Source organism: Ascaphus truei, chromosome 6, assembly GCF_040206685.1.
Source record: "Ascaphus truei isolate aAscTru1 chromosome 6, aAscTru1.hap1, whole genome shotgun sequence".
Taxonomy (NCBI): domain Eukaryota; kingdom Metazoa; phylum Chordata; class Amphibia; order Anura; family Ascaphidae; genus Ascaphus; species Ascaphus truei.
Genome location: NC_134488.1, coordinates 135,052,438 through 135,074,020, shown reverse-complemented (window position 1 = coordinate 135,074,020; position 21,583 = coordinate 135,052,438). Strand labels below are relative to the sequence as shown.

General features: G+C 43.3%; 1 protein-coding gene across 1 annotated transcript; it reads right to left on the bottom strand.

The window, feature by feature from the left end:
• Positions 1-6,209: 6,209 nt before the first annotated feature.
• On the bottom strand, positions 6,210-19,710 carry LOC142496609 (uncharacterized). The gene is made up of 5 exons (XM_075603272.1): positions 19,557-19,710; positions 19,022-19,138; positions 15,692-15,844; positions 11,210-11,356; positions 6,210-6,593 (listed from the first exon to the last, which is right to left on the bottom strand). The coding sequence occupies exons 1-5, from the start codon at positions 19,606-19,608 to the stop codon at positions 6,454-6,456; spliced, it is 609 nt and encodes a 202-aa protein (XP_075459387.1). The 5' UTR covers positions 19,609-19,710; the 3' UTR covers positions 6,210-6,453.
• Positions 19,711-21,583: the final 1,873 nt, after the last annotated feature.

The window sequence follows — 21,583 nt, the reverse complement described above, 5'->3', positions numbered from 1 at the left end:
GTGCCCAAAATTGTACTCCATATTCAAGGTGTGGTCTTACTAATGCTTTGTAAAGGGGCATGATTGTGTTTACTTCCCTTCCATCCATTGCCCATTTCATGCAAGATAAGATCTTGTTTGCCTTTGCAGCTACTGCATGACATTGGGCACTATTGCTAAGCCTGCTGTCTACAATCACTCCTAAATCCTTCTCCCTATTCTTATCAGCCTTATCCCTGGCACACTGCACAACCCTGATTTTACTGTACCCACACAATAAAACCCTCACAGCTTTTAAACATAGCTGGGGCACCCCCTGAACCCTTATACCAGGTTCGGGGTGACTGGGCATGGTCTGGGCTTCCCACCTTATGCTAGGGACCCCAGAATCCTCTTTACTCTTCCAGTTTGTGCTGAAGAAGAGAAACCTGGCGGTGAGTCGAAAGGAACGTTTCCAGGGTAGGATTTTGCCGGAGCACTGTGCTTCAATGGGCCCGAGAACTTTACCTGATTCCTGGGTACATTTTTTGGGTTTCCCAAAACTCCCAAACTCCCAAATTCCAGCACCCCTGGAAGGCAAAATACAGAAAATATTCAATTGTTGCATAATTTCTACACAGTCTCAGAGATGTATATCCGACAGTTGGGTCCAAGAGCTGACACTCTAGGACCTTTACACACGGATCAGGGGTAACCAAGTGGGCTTAACCTTTATTATTGAAACTTGTTACCCCCTTACCGTCACAACTATCCTCCATCTTTCGTCTCCCTTTGCACTCTTCTCTCTCACATTCCCCCTCTATCTTTCCCTTTACACACTTCCCCCTCTCTGTTGCCCGGTTACCCTCCCTCTCTCTCTTGCCCCCTTAAACTCCTCCTCTCTCTTTTCCCTTTACACTCCCCCCTCTCTTCTCTCATTACACTCTCTTCTCCCTCTTGCCCATTTTCACTATCCCCTCTACTCACTGCACACACTCTCCACACATACCTGCCCTAACTCTCTTTGAGCTTCATACAGACACACACACCCTCTCCCCCTACCTCTCTTTGAGCCTGTGCCTGTCCATAGCTCGCTTCTTGTCAGGTTCTAGCCTGCAATACCATGCACATCCACAGAGACTGATGCTGCTCTTGCTAGCTCTCTCAAAGAACCTTCCAGACTCTGAAACTTGACACCTCTGCACCTGTCCCATGCCTCCAGCCAGACCTATATAAACCTCACTTTCCTGTTCCTCCTTGTCTGTTTATACTGGTTCCTCCAGCACCTGCTAGGATCCTGTATTCGCTGTTGCTGCTTTTATTGCTGATGCTATTTGCTGTTGCCCTGTTCCTCAATCCCAGTCCTGTTCCTGAGTCCCAGTCCTGTTCCTGATTCCCAGTCCTGTTCCTGTCTCCTCATTGCCAACCTTTACTTGTGACCCCGACCACGCTATCTGCCGCCTGCCTCTGCTTGTGACCCCAATCATGCTGCCGCCTGCCTCCGACCTCTGTTTGTGACCCCGACCACGCTCTGAGAAACCCCAAACATTACCACATAATATATATGTATATAAGGGTCAAAAGGAGTGCTAGTGTGCATGGCTAAATGTATACAACAAAAAACAAAGAAAGATGACCAAAGCTACTTCCAATGCGACAAAAATACACAGTGCAATACCTATATATTCTCTTGAAAAATGGTCATATAGTTAACCCTTTGGCCAAAGCGTCTTAAGCCTGCTAGCAAACTTGAAGGCATTACCATAAATAGGTTGACATAACTAGGGGCAAACCTGGGCCCCATGGCAGTTCCACAGATCTGAAGGCGAAATTGTGATTCATTTTTTTCATTCTAATCACCCATCAACTGCTGAGAATTCTCTGCTAAACATTCACTGTGGGACGGGAGACGGAGACCAGAGGAGACACAAAGTTGCGGTGGATTCCATCTTGTAAAACGGAGCTGAAGCAAGGCATCCAGTGCTCATGAAATTAGCTCTCCATCCTAAAGGAGTGTAAAGTCCTTGTGCAGTTAAAGTACACGGACTGACTGGGGTTTGGCTGCACGGTCACCCCTCCCCCCTCTCACCCTTACCCCCACTCAATCGGGGCATCATTTGCTTGTTAATAATTAGGCTCAAGATGCATTTCCGGATCGGCAATATTGTGGCTTCCTTCCGTTAGGAGCCGTCTCCTGCTGTTACTGCTCACGAGCGGACATTGGTGAGATTATACCGAGCACTATATACTGCATGTACGTATATTTCACTGGAACTGTTTATCATCTCTGTTTCTCCCTCTGTGCTCACCTATGTGATTATATATCACATTACCATCTGCTCGGTCTGCCCTCACTGAGTTAGTCCCTTGTGCATTGTGTGTCTGTTATTAACAGGTTTATCCTCCTCCATTGAGTAGCAGCTTGTGTTGGGTTATTTTTGTTTTTCAAAAGCATTATTGTTTTTATATTCTATCTATTTTTATGTTTTTACATTAATCTCATATTGTTTACCGTAATAGAGACATTCATTATCTGGTATAATAAATTGTTTAAATATATTTTTATACTATTGGTTACTTGCGCTCTTTTTTCTTTTGCATTATATATATATACTAGCTGAGAGCCCCGGCGTTGCTCGGGATGTTTGTGGTGTGGGGGTGGCATTTGGGTGGGGAGTGGTCCACGCGGCCCATGGCAGTGTGCGGTGGTACTCTGCTTTGGCTGTACTGATGGTGATTGTATCGGTGTGCTGATTTGGGAGGGTTTGTTGCTGATGTGGGGGTGCGGATGTGGGTGTGCCGATGGGGAGGTGCCAATGTGTGGGTGCTGATGGTGTTGATGGGGGCTGGGAATGGTGGGGAGCCGAGAATGCCAGTGTGCTGGGGGGGGGGGGGGGGCATGGGATACCGGTGTGCTGATGTGGTGGTGCTGGGGATAGTGTATGTGTGTGTATACGTGTGTGTGTGTATATATACACACGTGTGTGTATACATGTGTGTATACATGTTTGTGTGTGTGTGTGTATACATGTTTGTTTGTATACATTGTGTATGTGTACGTGTGTGTGTGTATACATGTGTGTGTGTGTGTGTGTATACATGTGTGTATACATGTTTGTGTGTGTGTGTGTATACATGTTTGTTTGTATACATTGTGTATGTGTACGTGTGTGTGTGTATACATGTGTGTGTGTGTGTGTGTATACATGTGGCAGGGGGGGGGTGAAGGGCAGGGCCGGGTGAAGGGCCAGGGCGGGTGAAGGGCCAGGGGGGGGGGGTGAAGGGCCAGGGAAGGGGGGGGTGAAGGGCCAGGGCGGGGGGGGGGTGAAGGGCCAGGGCGGGGGGGGGGTGAAGTGCCGGCCCGGGTGAAGCGCCGGGCCGGGTGAAGCGCCAGGCCGGGTGGGGTGAAGCGCCGGGTGGGGTGAAGGGCCGGGCCGGGGGTGAAAGATCTCTTCCCGTGCGGTTACTTACCTCGCACCGGGCCGCGCTCCTCCTCGGGTTGCTCGGCGGTTCCCCCCGGCGATGCGGAGCTGAGACGCTCAGGTGAGGGGGTGTGTGAGGAGTGGGAGTCAGTGAGGGGTGGGACAGTGGGGTGAGGGGTGGGACAGTGTGGCAGTGGTGTTGGCCGAAGGCCAATGAGAGTCAGTGAGGGGTGGGACAGTGTGGTGAGGGGTGGGACAGTGTTGAGGTGGAGTGACAGGCCAAAGGTGCAATGCGATTGGCCCTAGGGACACAGGGCATGCAGACAAACATACAGACATTTCTGAAATATATAGTAGATATACACACCACACATACATATATACACACCACACATTATATATATATATATATATATATATATATATATATATATATATATATATATATATATATATATATATATATATACTAGCTGAGAGACCCGGCGTTGCCCGGTTGTAAATGCGTAATAGGTAGTATTATTTATAAATCGTGGAACAATAGGTGACTGTTTGTTGTAAAGGTTGGATAATAATATTGAAAAGAAAGATGGAAGAAAATGTAATACGATGTTGTATAAAAATGGTTTATTGTAACCACACCACAGTACAATGTATATTTTGGTGGCATAAGTGATGTAAAAATCTGAGTCGTGTGTCCTGCTAGGGTGTGAGGCGGCGGGTGGCGCGTGGGTTGTGAGTGCTGTCTGTGAGTGGGGGTCCTGCAAGGGTGTGAGGCGGCGGCTGGCGCGTGGGTTGTGAGTGCTGTCTGTGAGTGGGGGTCCTGCTAGGGTGTGAGGCGGTGGGTCAGTGATGGCGGTGGGTCAGTGATGTTGGTGCGTAGGGGCGGGAGGCAGCAGGTGTGTGTGGCGGCAGGTATGTGTTGAGTGTGGCGGGTGTCTGTTGAGTGCATGCAGCGGCTGTGAGGCGGTGGGTGAAAGGCAGAGGGGGGGAGGTGGTGGAAAGGGGGGGGAGGTGGTGGGAAGGGGGGGAGGTGGTGGGAAGGGGGGGGAGGGGTGAGGTGGTGGGAAGGGGGAGGAGGTGGGAAGGGGGAGGCGGGGGGTGGGAGGTGGGAAGGGGGAGGCGGGGGGTGGGAGGCAGTGGGAAGGCGGGGGGTGGGAGGAGGTGGGAAGGCGGGGGGTGGGAGGCGGTGGGATGGCGGGGGGTGGGAGGCGGTGGGATGGCTGGGGGTGGGAGGCGGTGGGAAGGGGGGTGGGAGGCGGTGGGAAGGGGGGGAGGGAGGCGGTGGGAAGGGGGGGAGGGAGGCGGTGGGAAGGGGGGAGGGAGGCGGTGGGAAGGGGGGGGGGGAGGCGGTGGGAAGGGGGGGGGGAGGCGGTGGGAAGGGGGGGTGGGAGGCGGTGGGAAGGGGTGTGGGGAGGCGGTGGGAAGGGGTGGGGGGAGGCGGTGGGAAGGGGGGCTGGGAGGCGGTGGGAATGGGGGGAAGGGGGGAAACGGTAGGAAGGGGGGGGCGGTGGGAAGGGGGGGGAGGCAGTGGGAAGGTGGAGGGAAGGGGGGGGAGGCGGTGGGAAGGGGGGGGGAGGCGGTGGGAAGGGGGGGGAGCGGTGGGAAGGGGGGGGGAGGGGAGGTGAAGGGGGGGGTGGAGGGGAGGTAAAGGTGGGGGGGTGGAGGGGAGGTGAAGGTGGGGTGGTGGAGGGGAGGTGAAGGGGGGGTGGAGGGGAGGTGAAGGGGGGGTGGAGGGGAGGTGAAGGGGGGGGAGTGGAAGGGAGGTAAAGGGGGGGGGGTGGAAGGGAGGTGAAGGGGGGTGGAAGGGAGGTGAAGAGGGGGGGGTGGAGGGGAGGTGAAGGGGGGGGTGAAGGGGGGGGTGGAGGGGGGGAGGTAAATGGGGAGGTGAAGGGGGGTGGAAGGGAGAAGTGGAGTGAGGGGAGGTGAAAGGGGGTGAGGGGAGGTGATGGGGGGTGAGGGGAGGTGAAGGGGGGGTGAAGGCCGCTCACTCACCCATCCGGCAGGTCCCACGTGGATCTGAGGCGGGAGGCAGCGTGTTGTGGCCGCTCCCCCGCTGTGTCCCGGGCGCCGCCATCTTGGGCACTCGGCGCCGCGAGGCAGCCTGCCTGGCCACTGGCTGTTCCCCTTCCGGGGAGGGGTGAGTTGTAGCGCCGGGGAGGGGGGGGCATGTATATGTGTGGGGGGGGGAGAGGTGGGAGATATAGAGGGGGGGCCTCGCACGGCCGCTGACACTGGGTGGGGGGGGGGGCGCTGAAGGGGTAATAATAGTGTGTGTGTCCCGCTGACTGTAGCGGCGCCGGGGGAGGAGGGGGGGTCGGGGTGAAAGCGCGGGAGACACGGGGAGAGGAGGAGGTGCGCGCGGGTGCTGCTAACACTGTGAGCCCCGCTAATTTATGTAACAGTGTGTGTGTGTGTCACTGTGTGTGTGTGTCACTGTGTGTGTGTCTGTCACTGTGTCCCTGTGTCCGTGTGTGTGTGTGTGTGTGTGTGTGTGTGTGTGTGTGTGTGTGTGTGTGTGTGTGTGTGTGTGTGTGTGTGTGTGTGTGTGTGTGTGTGTGTCTGTGTGTGTGTGTGTGTGTCCCTGTGTGTGTGTGTCCCTGTGTTCCCTGTGTGTGTGTGTGTCCCTGTGTGTCCTTTGGCCCGTCACTCCGCCTCAGGCCAATGAGAGGTGTGCGGGGGCGGGCGGGCCAAGGGACCAATGAGATTTCCCCTAGGGACACCGGACATCCAGGCAGGCAGGCAAACATACAGTGCTTTCACTAATATAGTATAAGATATGTGTGTCTGAGAAAAGAGGAACAACTTTGTTAAGAAACAAACCGTATAGAGTCTGCAGTTAAATCTTTATTAATCAGAAAGTCTGTATGAATAACTCATGAAACATACAGAACAGAAATCGCACTAGAGCAAAGGATAAGGAAAGAGTACTTCATACATGCATCATATCGCTAAATATGACACAGGTTCAACTTGTGTTAGCAACTAATTGATAAGCAGTTAGAGGAGAAGACGATTTAGTAGGTGGAGCCCCAGTTGCCTCAGTACTCCCAGCCAGAGTTGTGGGAGAATCCTAAGCTGCAGTTGTAGCCGGAGTAGTACACTCAAATTTGACACATTTCAATTCCTTAGTTCCCGGTAAAACGAGAAACCCAGCATCACACCCGCCGGTGGTGATACAGCCTTTGAGAGAGTACTTGTGTACTGAGCCATCTGCAAGACAAATGATAGCACATACATTGTGTTAGCCGCATTACTCTCACACCTCACACACAGCACCGTGTTTTTAATATAAAGGTATAGGACATGCAAACGCTAATATAACTGCTCAGTACTGTCTCTATATTTTTATTTATACAAATGTCTTACTTCTCCCTTTGGGAAAGCAATAAATGGTGAATATATATATATATATATATATATATATATATATATATATATATATATATATATATATATATTATATATTATATATACAGTGTGTGGCAGAAAATCTGAGCCATATTAACTAACAGACCATTTGTGTTTATCTTAATCACACTGAAGTTGCCTCCAGGGATATTGTACCATTCAATGTATATATATAAATATATTGCTGCAGCTGTACATATGAGGTACATTCCTGTTATCACCATGCGCATGTCTAATGGGACTTAAAGATTTATATGCTATCAATTGGATTGGTTAATAGATACAGCGTCTACATGCAATACCTATATCAGTTCCCGTGCCTGAACACTATACATAGGTTACACGTTGCCAATAATTATTCTTGTATTACAAGCTTCGTACCTTTGAGAGATCTACGTATTAGACGCTGATTACCACTGATACCAATCAGTCCCTCCACTTTACAAGGGCTTAATATTAAGACTATAGCCCTCAAGGGAAAGTGTGGCTTACGTCCGGTATTAGCATCCTTTATTTTAATTGTTTTTATATGTTAGTGTGTGTTTGATATGTTGTTTATATACCATTAAAATAAATTATTTTATTTCTGTTATTGGAGTAGCTATAAGGGATACTACTGTCCCACGGATTGAATATTTCCGGCTACTAACCAGTGTCTAAACTTGGTAAATTGAGTGCAGTCAGGTGTCTTTGGGTTGTCTCTTTCAACCTTTTTGTGTATACCGTATTTGCTATCCCTGTGCACCTCTTTACCACTGATATTTCCTATAGAATAGGAGAGTATTGGGTACCCCCCTCTTTTTCCTCAATATGAATGATTTTTATGGCATTATTGCTGCACTTTATTACTGATAATTAAAATAATTGACTAAATTATAATCAATTATTACAGAGAAAAATAATTACTGCTTCAGCCTTTTCCTTGTAATGTTTACCATGTTTTATTCTCATCTGTCTTCATTCTTTGCCCCCGATCTCTTTCCCTTCACCTGTTTGATTATTCCTTTTCCCCGTTGTTTGTTTCACCCTGAGATCCATGTTTTTCCTTTCCCACCACTTCCTCAATCTCCCCAAGTACTCTCTCTATACCTCTCCCCATGTACTCTCTCTATACCTCTACCCAAGGAACTCTCTCTATACTTCTCCCCAGATACTCTCTCTATATCTCTCCCCATGTACTCTCTCTATACTTCTTCCCAGGTACTCTCTCTGTACCTCTCCCCATGTACTCTCTCTATACTTCTCCCCAGGTACTCTCTCTGTACCTCTCCCCATATACTTTCTCTATACATCTACCCAAGGAACTCTCTCTATACTTCTCCCCAGGTACTCTCTCTATACCTCTCCCCATGTACTTTCTCTATACATCTACCCAAGGAACTCTCTCTATACTTCTCCCCAGGTACTCTCTCTGTACCTCTCCCCATGTACTCTCTCTGTACCTCTCCCCATGTACTCTTCCTGTACCTCTCCCCATGTACTCTCTCTTTACGTCTCCCCATGTTCTCTCTATATACCTCTCCCCATGTACTATCTCTGTACATTTCCTGTGTACACTTTCTGTACCTCTCCCCCCTCCCCTTTGCCTCCTCTCCCCAGTAAGTAAAGACACTGACTGGCACTGAGTGTGAAGCAGGTGAACCTGGTTCAATTATCGGTGTCAGCTTCTTGTGACCTTGGGCAAGTCACTTTATCTCCCTGTGCCTCAAGCACCAAAAACATATATTGTAAGCTCCACAGGGCAGAGACTGTGTCTGCAAAATGTCTCTGTAAAGCGCTACAGTACATAAAACTAGCAGCGCTATAGAAGAACAAGCAATTATTATGATTATTATTATTAATATTACTAGACATGTTTTTCCTTCGCCTCTGTGCTCCCTATCACTTTCTACCTCCTGTCTCTATTCGTTTATGCATCCCATGTCTTTCTCATCTCTTTTTCTTAGAGATGGGCCAATTTGGATCCCATTATACCCTGGTCTTCATATACTGTATAGACTTATACCCCAGAAAGAAAACTTAAAGCATGAGCAGAGAAATAAGAAGCTGTTCCTGTGTCTGTTCCTTCATGTAATAAACCTGGGGAATATCCAAAACTGATTGCCAGAAGTTCTGAGACTATAAAGCAGCTTGCATCCATCCCCTCCATTTCCTGATGCAACTACCCAATAATATGTATATAGTTCCTGCACTTCTCAGTATATACAGTGGCACTAAGTAGTTTATGAACCCCAAATGATAATTACGGAAATTCCATAGTTTCCATGAGGATCTTCTTAAATCAAAACCAGTCTTTTCTTAAATATCCAATATGTTTTATATGAACCAATTCCAGGTCTTTTCAAACAAAATGATGTATGAATTAGACAAACAGTGAGTAATTAAGAACCAGAGTATGTGCAAAAGTAAGTGAACTCCTAGTTTTATAAGCTAAATTAAAAAGGACAATTACAATCAGGTGTTTAATTAATTAGGTAGATCTTCAGGTATGAGTTTAAGAGGCCCCACCTTATATAAAGATCAGAAACTTTGGAAGTCTGGTCTTCACCATACAGATGTGTGGAAACACGTCATGCCATAATCAAAATAAATCTCAAAAGCAGTGATTGACTCATCAGTCTAAAACGGGGTTAAAACAAACATTTCTAAGGTCTTGGGGCTCTACCAATACACTGTCAGACATGGAGAAAGTTCAAGACCACAGTCACTCTACCCATGAGTGGTCGTCCTACCAAAACCTCTCCAACTACAACCGGCAAATCATCTAGAAAGTTAAAAAGAGCCCCAGTGTAATATCCATGGATCTGAAGGCCACTCTCTCTTTGGCTAATGTGAGTGTTCATGACTCAACAATCAGAAAAAGACTGAACAGAATAGTGTTTCTGGAAAGATAGCCAGGAGGAATCCACTGCTCTCTAAAAAGAACATTAGTGCCTGTCTGAAGTTTGCCAAAGAGCACATACTGTAGATGATCCACAAGTCTTCTGGAACCATGTTGTCTGGGCAGATGAGTCAAAGGTGGAACTTTGTGGCCTCAAGGAGAAAGGTTAAGTTTGGCGGAAAGCAAATACTGTGTTTGAGCAAATGAACCTCAGTCCAAATGTCAATCGTGGTGGTGGGGGTGGGATATGTTGGGGCTGCCTCAGGACCTGTACGGCTTGCCATCATTGAAACAATCATGAATTCTGCAATGTATCAGAAGATTCTAGAGGAGAATGTCAGTCCATCCGTCTGTGAGCTGAAGCTGAAGCAAATGTGGGTCATGCAGCAAGACAATGATCCTGAATATACAAGCAGATCTACAAAGGAATGGATGCAGAAGAATAAATTCTGCATTTTTGAAAGACCTTCTCAAAGACTGGACCTAAACCCCTTCGAAATGTTGTGACAGGACCTGAAACAAGCTGTCCATGCAAGGAAGCCCTCAAATGTTGCTGAGTTGAAGCAGTTCTGTCAGGAGGAATGGGTCAAAATTCCTCAAAACGTAAGTGAGAGACTGACCAGCAGTTACAGGAAATGTTTAGTCTAAGTTATTGCTGCTCAAGAGGGCGCCACCAAGGTACTGAATCTAAAGGGTCACCATTTTTCACACAAGAATATTGAATGTTAAATTATTTGTGGGTAAATAAATGTTGAAAAAGTATCATGTTTTTGTGTCATTTGTTTGATCATGTTATCTTGATCTATTATTAGGACTTTCCGTAGATTAAAGTCTAATACAGTTTTAGGTTTAAAATCTGTGAAATATGTGAAAATGCTGAAGGGTTCACAAACGTGTTCTCGCCACTGTATGTACTCAGAAGGGCAGGAATAATGTTTTGTGTGTGTGTCATATACAATAACATACATACATTACCCTAATGTAAATATGTATGAAGCCGGCGGGCTGCTGCACCCCCTGTACCATTATTTCAAGCCCCTATGCACAGTATATATTGTATATAATATTTGAAATCCCATTTATATATTTACACTTAGATACACAGAATATATATATCTGATTTCACATATTCCTATCAGGGGCCAAAACAAACCCCACGATGTTACAATATCCCGACGGCACCCCGGGGTATTTTAACGACTTCAGTGACACAATTTATTGACACATTGAAGCGCAGAAAATAAAAGTATAACGTTTTGGGAGAACCGCCACCCTTCATCTCCTGAACACCTGACGATGGGCGGTTGTTTCCCAGGAAATGTTGTGTATTTTGTTGCGGCTGTCGTTATCTTGTAACATTCAGGGATTTCAACTAGAACCTAATGAGGTGACTATGCAAGCAAGTTCTGCAGGAATTGTAAGTGGTATCCTGCGGGTGCTGGGCAAGCTTTCTTTGCTATTATTGCAGAGCCAAAAACACCTTCATTGTAGAAATAATGAAGGTCTCTGGTGTGGTCAATGGATACGTAATCCTTACCTGATAACTGTACCACTCCTCTATAGTCTACACATTGTCCTTCACCTTGGATGCAGTTCACAGTCTTATCACTAATACATTCGTCTGTACTAGTGCCATCAAAACAGGATGGGCATCTAAGGGAATTTTGTGGGGGATCCGTGCCATCTAAAAGGGAATAAAAAGATACAATGTACTGTAAACTTGACATCTCAATCATTGGGTCATTAATATGCTGCTAACTTATTTTACTAAGATATATTTTAATTTGAGTTGATAATTCCATGCAGAATAATGAAATTATAAATCCCTGAGCCATTATTTTCAAATTGTATACAAGTTTAACTGATCATGTGACTCTATTAGCCCATGAGCATGTTCTGCTTTCTGAAAAATATTTTTAACATTTTTTAAAAATCATGATTTTCCTAATCTCGATCTTCCGCGGTTACCTTGGTAACTTTTACATTGCACTGGGCTCTGAGCAGAGCTTCATTTTAACCACCTGGACATTTATTATTTGAAACGCTTATATCTCCTGAAGGAAGCATGAGATTTAACAAATAAAAACAGCGTTGGAAAGGTCTTCGGAGAAAATACAAACAAAAAGGGTGATTAGGGCAGACTGCTGCGATAGGGCCCCTGTTATCTGTGGAACAATGGGGCTATTTACTAAGTGTTGCAAATGGCAATTTTGCTATAAAATGAATGCACCAATACCTAAAATGTAATTGCGCTTGTGCGCGCCTATGTACAATAATAATCTTATGTGTGACAAAAGCATAAAAATAACCTTAGTTAGATATTTGGGTGCACAGAAAGGGAATGTGTTTCTATTGTTAGGATATAATTGAGTTTCTATGTATGAACCAAACATGTACTGTATGTGACGCAGCACACGTGTTTCATTCATTATATACTGTAGGTTAATAAAAGAGATTCGTATTGCAGTATCGCTATTATAAGTAAAATTACACTAATAATATCTATTTGCTATCACTAGTTATAATGAAAATAAATGCACATAATTCTGTTTTCAATTAAATGATATTAAGGTATTTAACATAATGCAATCTGTCAACATTAATTCCAAATAACTAAACTATAAAGTCTGTATCACGTCCTGTAAGGACCGTCAGAGTTACCAGGCACATCTTATGATCGGTGATGCGCGGCACGCTGAGGGAGTGCGGCTCGCAAGCCGGGACATTTCCCGGCTTGCGGAATGAGCCGCACTCGAATAAAGTGTGCCGCCTGTGTATATAGAGTAAATAAGAATCCATGGATTGGGTGACTTATCTTTTCTATTCAGATGCCCAATACAGTTTTTCATGATTACTGAACCGAGTGCAGTCTTTCTTTACCGGACGAGAGAATGGTAATGTTGTTTATATATATATATATATATATATATATATATATTACCACTATTAAGGTTATGGTGGGTAAAAAAAGTGACTAAAACCGTCCACAGTAAAGCATAAAGCAACTGTAAATATTCCTGTATATTCATTTGCATGTCTTAGACAGGTCTGCAACCCTGTCTTTCACCATTATCACCCAGCAAACAGCACTTCCACTGCAGCAAGGGATTCTGGGAAATGACATGCAAATGAGCACACAGTGCACCTTTTTATCTCATGCTCACATTACATGATATATATATATATATATATATATATATATATATATATATATATATATATATCTCAGCCGGACATCCATCCATCCACCTGCTGCTCTGCTCCTCCAGCCAACCTCTGGACATCCCAGCTGCTGATCTGGTTCACCTCCAGATCTCTCCTCCCACCCTGGTTGATTTGAAGCGCTCTTCATCCCCACGGATGATTTTTACCTCCCTTTTCTCCCGAATGATGATTATTTCCCTCCCACCTACTTACCTTCCCCCCGATCCAGCAATGTAAGTAAAAAAAATCCCTGATCCTTGATCTGGCTGGGTGCTTGAAATTCCAGGGGTCACTGGTGATTAATGCCTGGAATTTTGACCAATCAGGGAGCAGGGTTTTTTAATAATTCCTAGATTTTTTACCAGTTTAGCCAATAATGTAGCAATAAACTGTGTTATCTTACGATATTGATATTAAGTATGCTTATTAAATCATACCTAATGGTGACTTAAGTTTATGTTAACCTTACTGGACATTAGAGGATATGCAATGCTATAATAATGCTATAATATTTGCATGTTATTATCCTTAGGATCCATTATAGTTAATACAATGCTCTTTACAGTAGAAAACATGTTTTGAACCTGTGTTATTGTTCTTTGAATATACTCAGTACCATGTAGGTTAACATCAAGTAAAGTGTCTAAACAATCCTAGGAGGATCTGGGCCTAAGCTTTGCAATAAGGGATATCTAGTGTAAAGTCATCAATTATTATTTTGTAGTTAAGAATATCAAAATGAAAACCCACGATGCAACTGGGAAACATTTTGTTAAATATACATCCTTTAGCATAGAGTAAATGAGCCATCATCATCTTTACTTGTTTGCATTTACCTGTGTTGTCTTTTGACTTTAGCTGGGGTTACATAGAACAAAAAATAACATGTAAAATAGTGTGTCTGCCCTTTATGTAAGAGCCACGCCGTAATGTATGTAATCATGTGTCATGCGTATCTCATTAACTGTTCTGGCTTTAAGACCTGAGAGTACCACTCTGTAATAATTAGTCTGTAGTATTTTCCTTTACTAGAGTAAACTTGGGGACGGGGGTGGGGGAGTGTGAAGGTTAAACTCAGGTAGAGAGAAGAGAAAAACTGGCGCACAGCCAAAGAAGTGGGTCCAAGGTTTGATGAAGAATGACCCTTTATTAATCCATAAAACAAACGGAGGTGAGCACCCTCCTATGCGTTTCGTGTACACCCGTACACTTTTATCAAGAAGGGGTGGGGGAGTGTGAAGGTTAAACTCAGGTATACAGTCCCATAAACTGTTCAAGGTTAATTCATTTACAGAGGGGTTAAGTAGCACTAAGACTTTGCACCTTTGGGTAAATCTTACCCCATTATCTTTATACAGAGACAGTGTGAGGTCACATTTTGACACCAATCAGGAAAACACAGCACTTTATGAAAACAAGATGTGCATTTTGTGACTTCACAAAGTGCAAATACAGTACTGCCCCATGTAATATGCTGTGAAGTCATTTTCATTTGAATTAGTTAAATTGGTTCTAGCCAAGTTTATTTAAATGGGACACTAATATCCAGAAGACTATGGGGCCTATGCAGAGAACAGCGCTAATAGCAATCTCGCCATTTTCCGGCGAAAATCGCGCTAAAAACAGCCGAAAATGGCGAGATTTGAAAAAAGCGCCATTTTTTTTTTCTTTCCCTTTATATTCGCCGCGCGGCTGGAGAGTTTCAAATCTCACCAGTTTTTTTTTCTGCCGTATGCAGAGAGCCGCGATCGCCATCTAGTGGCTGTTCGCGCCAAAAAAATGGCGCGATTTTCAACATTTTTCCTCTCCACCAAGCAGCTGGCGCTCCGCGGCCGGTGGAGGGGAAAAAAAAAAAAACCCCGATTTTTTCCCCAGTAGTTTCAACAGCGCTAATAGCGCTAATAGCGCTGGTTGAAACTCTCCATATGCAGAAAGGCAGTTTTCTGCCCTTTCTGCATATGGACATAAAAACTCTCCAAAAAAGGTTACATTTTTCCCCCTCTCCAATTTTGCATAGCGCTGCTCTCTGCATGAGGCCCTATGGGTCTTCTGCTATATCCTCCGATGCAGCCAATCAGGCCATTTTCAGCCACTATTTCCCATTGACTTTTATTTGGGAATTCAGACAGAAAACTGCCCAATTGGCTGCTTAAGCGGTTTTAGAATAACAACCAATGACCCTTATTCTGTGAGCTCTGATACCCCCAGACTGCAATGGGGCTTTCCATCCAATACCACAGGACCAGGGGTCTTGGAGATTATAGAATATGTCCCTAATTCTTTGACTAAAAAAAATCTCAAGATCCTAGTAGTATGAAAAGGCAAAAAAAAGATCAATCATGATACAAACTTTAGCTGAAGAGTGTACATGTATAGCAGGCATTATTACTCCTGTTAGTGCTTGAAGTACTCAGGCATAACACGGAGATAAAGCATGCGTTCCCATTACTTTCAATAGAACTGCGAGAAATCTTGTGTTAAATAACATGGCAGCGTTACTGCAGCTCGGTGCATTAGCTGGAGTAATAACGATTGCTACATCTGTATTTTGGACAAGATGCAACGTTACTAGATGATATTGTATAGAGATATTACTCATCAGTTACTGTAATAAAGGGGTGAGGGGCTTTTGTGCCCTCTAACGCTGCAATCTGTTCATTGCTGTTTGGTATGCATGTGCCATCTTGTAACGGTGTACTTTCCCTTTTCAAACATTTCCACTGAAACAAAATGATGTTTGAGGTTTTGAAAATATTACCAGGGGAATGTAAAGTTTCAGGATCTTTTATAATTTCATAAACCTATTTATACTTACTGATAAAGTTTAGGTTTGCATTGCAGTAGTCTTTATCACAGCAGGCAGTGTGGATCCGGGCTGTAACTCCAATATTGGTGGAGATACTGAAAAGCTTATTACACAGATCTTCACTTCCACAACCTTTTCTGATTGATTCGTAGCGTTTACCATCTGGGTTGGATACACAGGAGGAAAACCTGTCAGTCACGGTAGCAAAATAACCTTCAAGGCACGGAGGAAAGTAACAGAGTGAAGGAGTGTACTGTACATACAGTATGTGATGGGGCATTTAGCAGTGCAGACAAAGGGGTATTTCTGTATTGTCTGAAATGTTCATCCAGGCTTTTGTCAGCTGAAAATTGGGATTTATTCAGAAAATAGCCTGAACCCGGCGCTTTGGACAATATACAGTAGAGTGTGACCCAAAAAGAGAGAATGGAAGAAATAAAGGAGAGAGAATTAAACGAGAGAGTATGAGCAAAAGAAAGAACGGAAGGAAATTTCTATGGTGTAGATCCTCAGAAGTCCGCTAAATATTTAATCACTACGTTACCGCTATTTATCGCGTCGATACCCAAATGCATATCCACAATGATGATTTGCGTTTATGCTGACGGCGTTTATGTGAAGAATATTGCATCGATACATTTTAACGGACGTCTGGCTTACTCATATAGGTAAAACATACGTTTACCTAAAAAAGCCGATCCTCAAACCTCCGTAATGTTCGCGCATGGGTATAACACCACGCTAATTAGGTCTCACCAAAACCTGGCATTACTAACATCCAGGTGAAGGGGATTGATGTATTATTTCTTGGAATAACCTACAAGCAATGTACTGAGAATACTGTAGGCCTTAACCCTTTTATTACAAAAAGTTACACGTGTCATACAGTACAAAGATATATATTAGGGATCATATTCTTGTCTGAGACACATCATAAACTATAGTATGGGTTTTAGTGATTAAAGTGAATGTAGAATATATTTCTGTGACCTCGTACAGTGTACAATAATGTTTATTCATACAATGCTCTACAATAATAATTAATTATATACAATTAAAATAAATGAAGGAAGGACACTATAAATAATGGAAAAAGTTACAAAGTGTAAAAATATCAAAGTTATCCACACTATAACAATAATTGCACTAGCTTTAGGTAGTGTACATGAGTAACGTGTCTTTATCGCATACGTTACTAATGCACAACAACATGTGGCACAGATCCTTTGTCACATGTCCAAACCGTGTGAGAAGGGAATTTTTGGGAAGAAATTTAATTTCAGCTTTGCAAACCCATGCTATATGACCAAAATGTCTATATCTGGTATTGTAGTACCTCCGCAAAGTCCAAAATGCAAACCCGGGAGAAATACTGTACTTGCGCTGGTGGCGAGATTTCCCCAATAGACTTGAGATTGGCTCTTTTTGTTCTGTTGGGTAAGGAGTCCATAATTCAATTAGTTTAATTTCCTTTTTTATGTAATTGTCTAACCTTTCCCCGTACTATCTACTCAATCAACTACATTACTGGTCAATAAAGCCAGAGCATTATTGACCAGTAAGGTCCATTTCTATGTGGGTTACTATAATTGTTTTAACATATTTGCTGGTATGATTTTTTTTTTAACAAATAATAAACCATAAGTCCCTTCTCTGTAGAACTGACAATCTAATTTTAGTGGCACAGGAAGGCACATGAAGATAGAATAAATTGCGAAGGTCGAATTGAGTTGACACAGGAATTTGAACCAGCCTCCCCTGCTTTTAATGTAATGTTATTAGTTTCAGATGCAGTCCCTTTATCCAGTGGGCCAGTTCTGTACTATATACTGTATGTGTATCTTGTTGGGCACTATTATCCTACGATTACAGATTTATTTTCTTTTTGTATTTCTTGTATGAAGTGTTGTTTGCATATTTAAGAGAGTCTATAATTGTGTTTTCATTGATGATTTATAAAAAGAGATATTTTTTTGTGTACTGTGTCGAATCTCAAGTATATATTGAGAAAAGTTTTCTTGATTTCCGCGTTTCCTGATTAGCAGGTTTTAGAAAATGTCTGAAATATATGGTACTTTAGGCAAATTATTTGAATTTAAATTGACAGTATGTATTTTCAATTCTGACATATATATATATGAGAATTGTAATTATGTTGGCCTGTTGTACTGTAGGTGAGAAGAGGAGTGTTTTTTCCAACAATGTGTAAGCAAAATATCTGCTGTAGGTACTATACATAAAGCTTTATCAGAAGTGCAGTAATGCAGGGGTTCATTAATAGCTTGTACACAATGTACTGTAAGACAGAGATATACCCCCTCTGATTTGTACAGTGTGCTTCACAATTATACCAGTATTCATGTATTTGATAGGAAATTATTATGCAAGAAGAACATTTATTCTCTTTGTAATCTAAGACTTTGTGTTATCCTCTAAGGAAGTGTTCTGATCATATAACAATTAAGTAATAGGAAAGCTTCCCAATGTACGTGTTTAGATAGAAAAATTGGCAAAAGCGCTCTACGCCAGGAAAAACGGAATATAATATTGCCAAAACCACCTTCCCAAGGTATCCGTATGAGTAGTAATGGTAGTAGTATATAACAACCAGAATGGGTACTACCCTCCTGAAGACAGGTGGTGGGTAGTGCAGGCCCACTCACCCTCAGTCTCATCAGCAGGTTCCCCTGAATGAATGCAAGTACTCACATATCCTTGGATGGCTGACAGGCTGTGCTGCTTCCAACGATGGTTTACCAGAAGTGAAAAGAATGGGAGGAGCGCACGAGCCAAATGGAGCAGGAAGGACCCAAAGTCAAAAAATGAATAAAAAGGGCACTTTAGTGTGTCATGAGACCCATGTCCGTGCGCGCCTCCCATTCTTTTCACCAATGTACGTGTTTACCTAATAGTCTCCACTACAGCCAACATTGGTCAAATAGATTAAGAGTAGATGTATTCACAATCTATATATTTTTTATTCTCAATTCATTGTTAATTAATTGTTAATTAATTCCATATTCAATTACTGATGTTGATGTATAATTCAATACTTACAACAAAGGATTGTTTGTTGGGTCCTAAACACTCACAGGTACCCCTCAAACCAGGAAAATACCATTTATCTTTCCACCACATGTATTGCTGCTGGGAAGCGCTATGTACATTAATGGCACTGTATAAAAAAAGACATACATACAAACATACATACACCAACAGGATCTCAGTAAATTTAAATTATATATTATTTTTTCCACTTGTGAAATACATTTACCTGTTACATTTAAACATATGGAATATTGGATACAGCAATACTTGGTTTTGTAAATAGTTACTCACTAAAGGTGCATAATTCTGAGTATGTTATACAATTAGACGTTCCACAATCAGTTTCTTTTTCATCACAACATTCCTTAGTATTGAGACTCCAACATTGTTTGCATTTGTTGCAATGCACTGCAATAAAGGATAGAGACAGAGCAAAATAAAGCAGGTTAGTTCAGTAGCATCTCTGAAGGGACAAGGGAGAGTGCATGGTGTACTGTGCTTACTCATGTGCTGATCTTGATTAGACAGACTTGTGTGTTTGACACTACACTCTCTATATGTAATTACAAATAATTTGAATTTAAAGGATTTTTCTTATCTTTGATTATTCTAGTGCTATTTTATCGCTCCACCTTTGAAGGCGGGAGACCTTATTACATAAAACCCTGCATCCCGATTTGTATATGACTTGTAGAAGAGTATATTTTACTACTCAGAAAATTATGCTTTTTCTAGTACACAAACCAACAGCAAAATGTTGTTTTGGCAAATATTTCTGCAAAGATGTGGGTACATGAAACATCATAAATAGAAAGAATCAACTCACCTGCAGCCATTAGAGCCATGAAGATAGCAAGAGTGCAAATGAAAGAATTCATTTTGCTAGAAGAAGAAGAGACAAGCTTTGTGTGCTAGTGTCTTCTTTTTTTGGTTGGAGCAACACAAGCTCCGGTCCTGATATTTATACCCTTGTTAGAGAGGATAACACAGGACATTTGGAACCGAGAAAAATGACGTGGCAGTGATGTAAGGTTTGAGAAAGTCAATGAAAAACTTGGCTGCGTTATCTGGCACACGGGTACTATAGAATTAACCAACGGTAAAAATAATTGTCATTACAGTAACATAGATTAAAGGAAAATAAATATTTTCACTAATTGGGGAGAGGGTTTGGGAGAGCTACAAGAAAGGGCTTATCTCTTTTGGCACTGAAACACAGTTACTGTAGGTCACAAGTCTCAGATCTGACAGGAACATAAGCAGAAACTACTGTACCTCTTCAGCATGCTTCTGTACTGCAGTGTCCTGGCCTTCTGGCACATGTTCATTCTTTTATACATGGTCCGAACCTGTTATACAATTTCCCGTTAGGGTCCTGATGAAGGTGTGTTGACACATCATCATTAATACAGCAAATAAATGTATGTTTTTATTTATATAAGACTGGTGTGCTATTTTCTTCTGATCATTCATAGTGGGCAAAGAGATATATGTCCCTAAACTTTTTTACAGGGTAATTGTATATTCTCCAGAGAGGCAATGTGGCCTGTTTTTTACCCAAAATTATAATATTTTATGGGGATTTTCAAGGGCAAACTACCCAAATTAACACTATTGAGTGTATAGAATTAGACAATAATACTTTAAAAAAATCTCTACCAAATTGGTGTGAGAATGTTATTTTCTTTATACAAAACAACTGCGTGTCATCAAACATCAATTATCATATAGACCCAGATCAATACATCTCTATAGAGTCACTTAAGATGCCGCTAACCTAAACTTAATGTCACGCTAGGAGTAACAGTGTATCTTTAAGGAAAATAACATATCATTTAACAGTGTTTTCTCCTGTTAAAGGGAATATAATTAACTGTAACAGTTGTTAGTGATAATGTCATGAACATGATATGCAAATCTGGCATTCTGTTATTATATTTCTTACGGTTCATCACGTGTAGTTCCTTCATTTGTACCCTCTCTCTTCCCACTGGCACTTCCAAGACAGTGTCCACCATCTTTGTGCAATTTCCTTCTTCAAGTCATTAAATTCCTTACTATGGGCGCATGCGCGACGGCTGGCTGCATGGACATGTGAGTTATAGTTTCCGTTCACAGCCGGCACGAAAATAAATAAATAAAGCACAAAAACTACGCCGACACTCACCGGAAAACCCCCAAAGCCCGCCGAAGCTGCAGGGATGTCAAGGGCAACGAGATCGAAGCGGACCTCGTCGGTCTTAACCGACTATTTTGCCAAGGGAGAAGCGGGCCCCGCCAAAAACCACGAGGGGCCTATACATAGCGGCTCCGAGTCTGAAGGGGAAGACGGGGCTGATCATGAAAGGGACGACCAGATAATGCGACGACGGGACATGCGGGAGTTCTGTATGGACATAAAACGCTGCTTTCAGTCTGAACTGACCGCTCTGAGGGCGGATTTAGGCAGCATAGGGATCAGAACAGACTCCCTTGAAAGGAAACTTGACTCCTCCATTAAGGCCCAACAGAAAACTGAAAAAAAACTTGCCCAACTGAAAGAGGAGATGCGGGACCTCGCCGACAGACAGGAGGACGCAGATAATCGGGACCGCCGAAACAATGTGCGGATCCGGGGGGTCAGGGAGGAAGAGACGGATCCGGAGGATTTTGTGGCCAGATGGCTCCAGCAGCTCATGCCAGAGAAGTCGGAGCGAGACACCCATTTAGACAGGTGCCATAGAGCCCTGCGCTCGAGGCCACAACCAGGAGACCCCCCCCGCGACATCATAGTACGCTTTCATTTCTTCAGGACCAAAGAGTCCTTCTGTCAACTGACCCGGAATGAGGCACTATTTGAAGGCCATAAGATGC

Bases quoted from the DNA above. Each gene is read 5' to 3' on its own strand.
- LOC142496609 (XM_075603272.1), bottom strand. From the start codon at position 19,608: ATGAATTCTTTCATTTGCACTCTTGCTATCTTCATGGCTCTAATGGCT. The intron at 19,139-19,556 runs GTGAGTTGATTC...CCTTTATTGCAG, and splicing joins CATGGCTCTAATGGCTGCAG to TGCATTGCAACAAATGCAAA. The intron at 15,845-19,021 runs GTGAGTAACTAT...TATCCAACCCAG, and splicing joins CTCAGAATTATGCACCTTTA to ATGGTAAACGCTACGAATCA.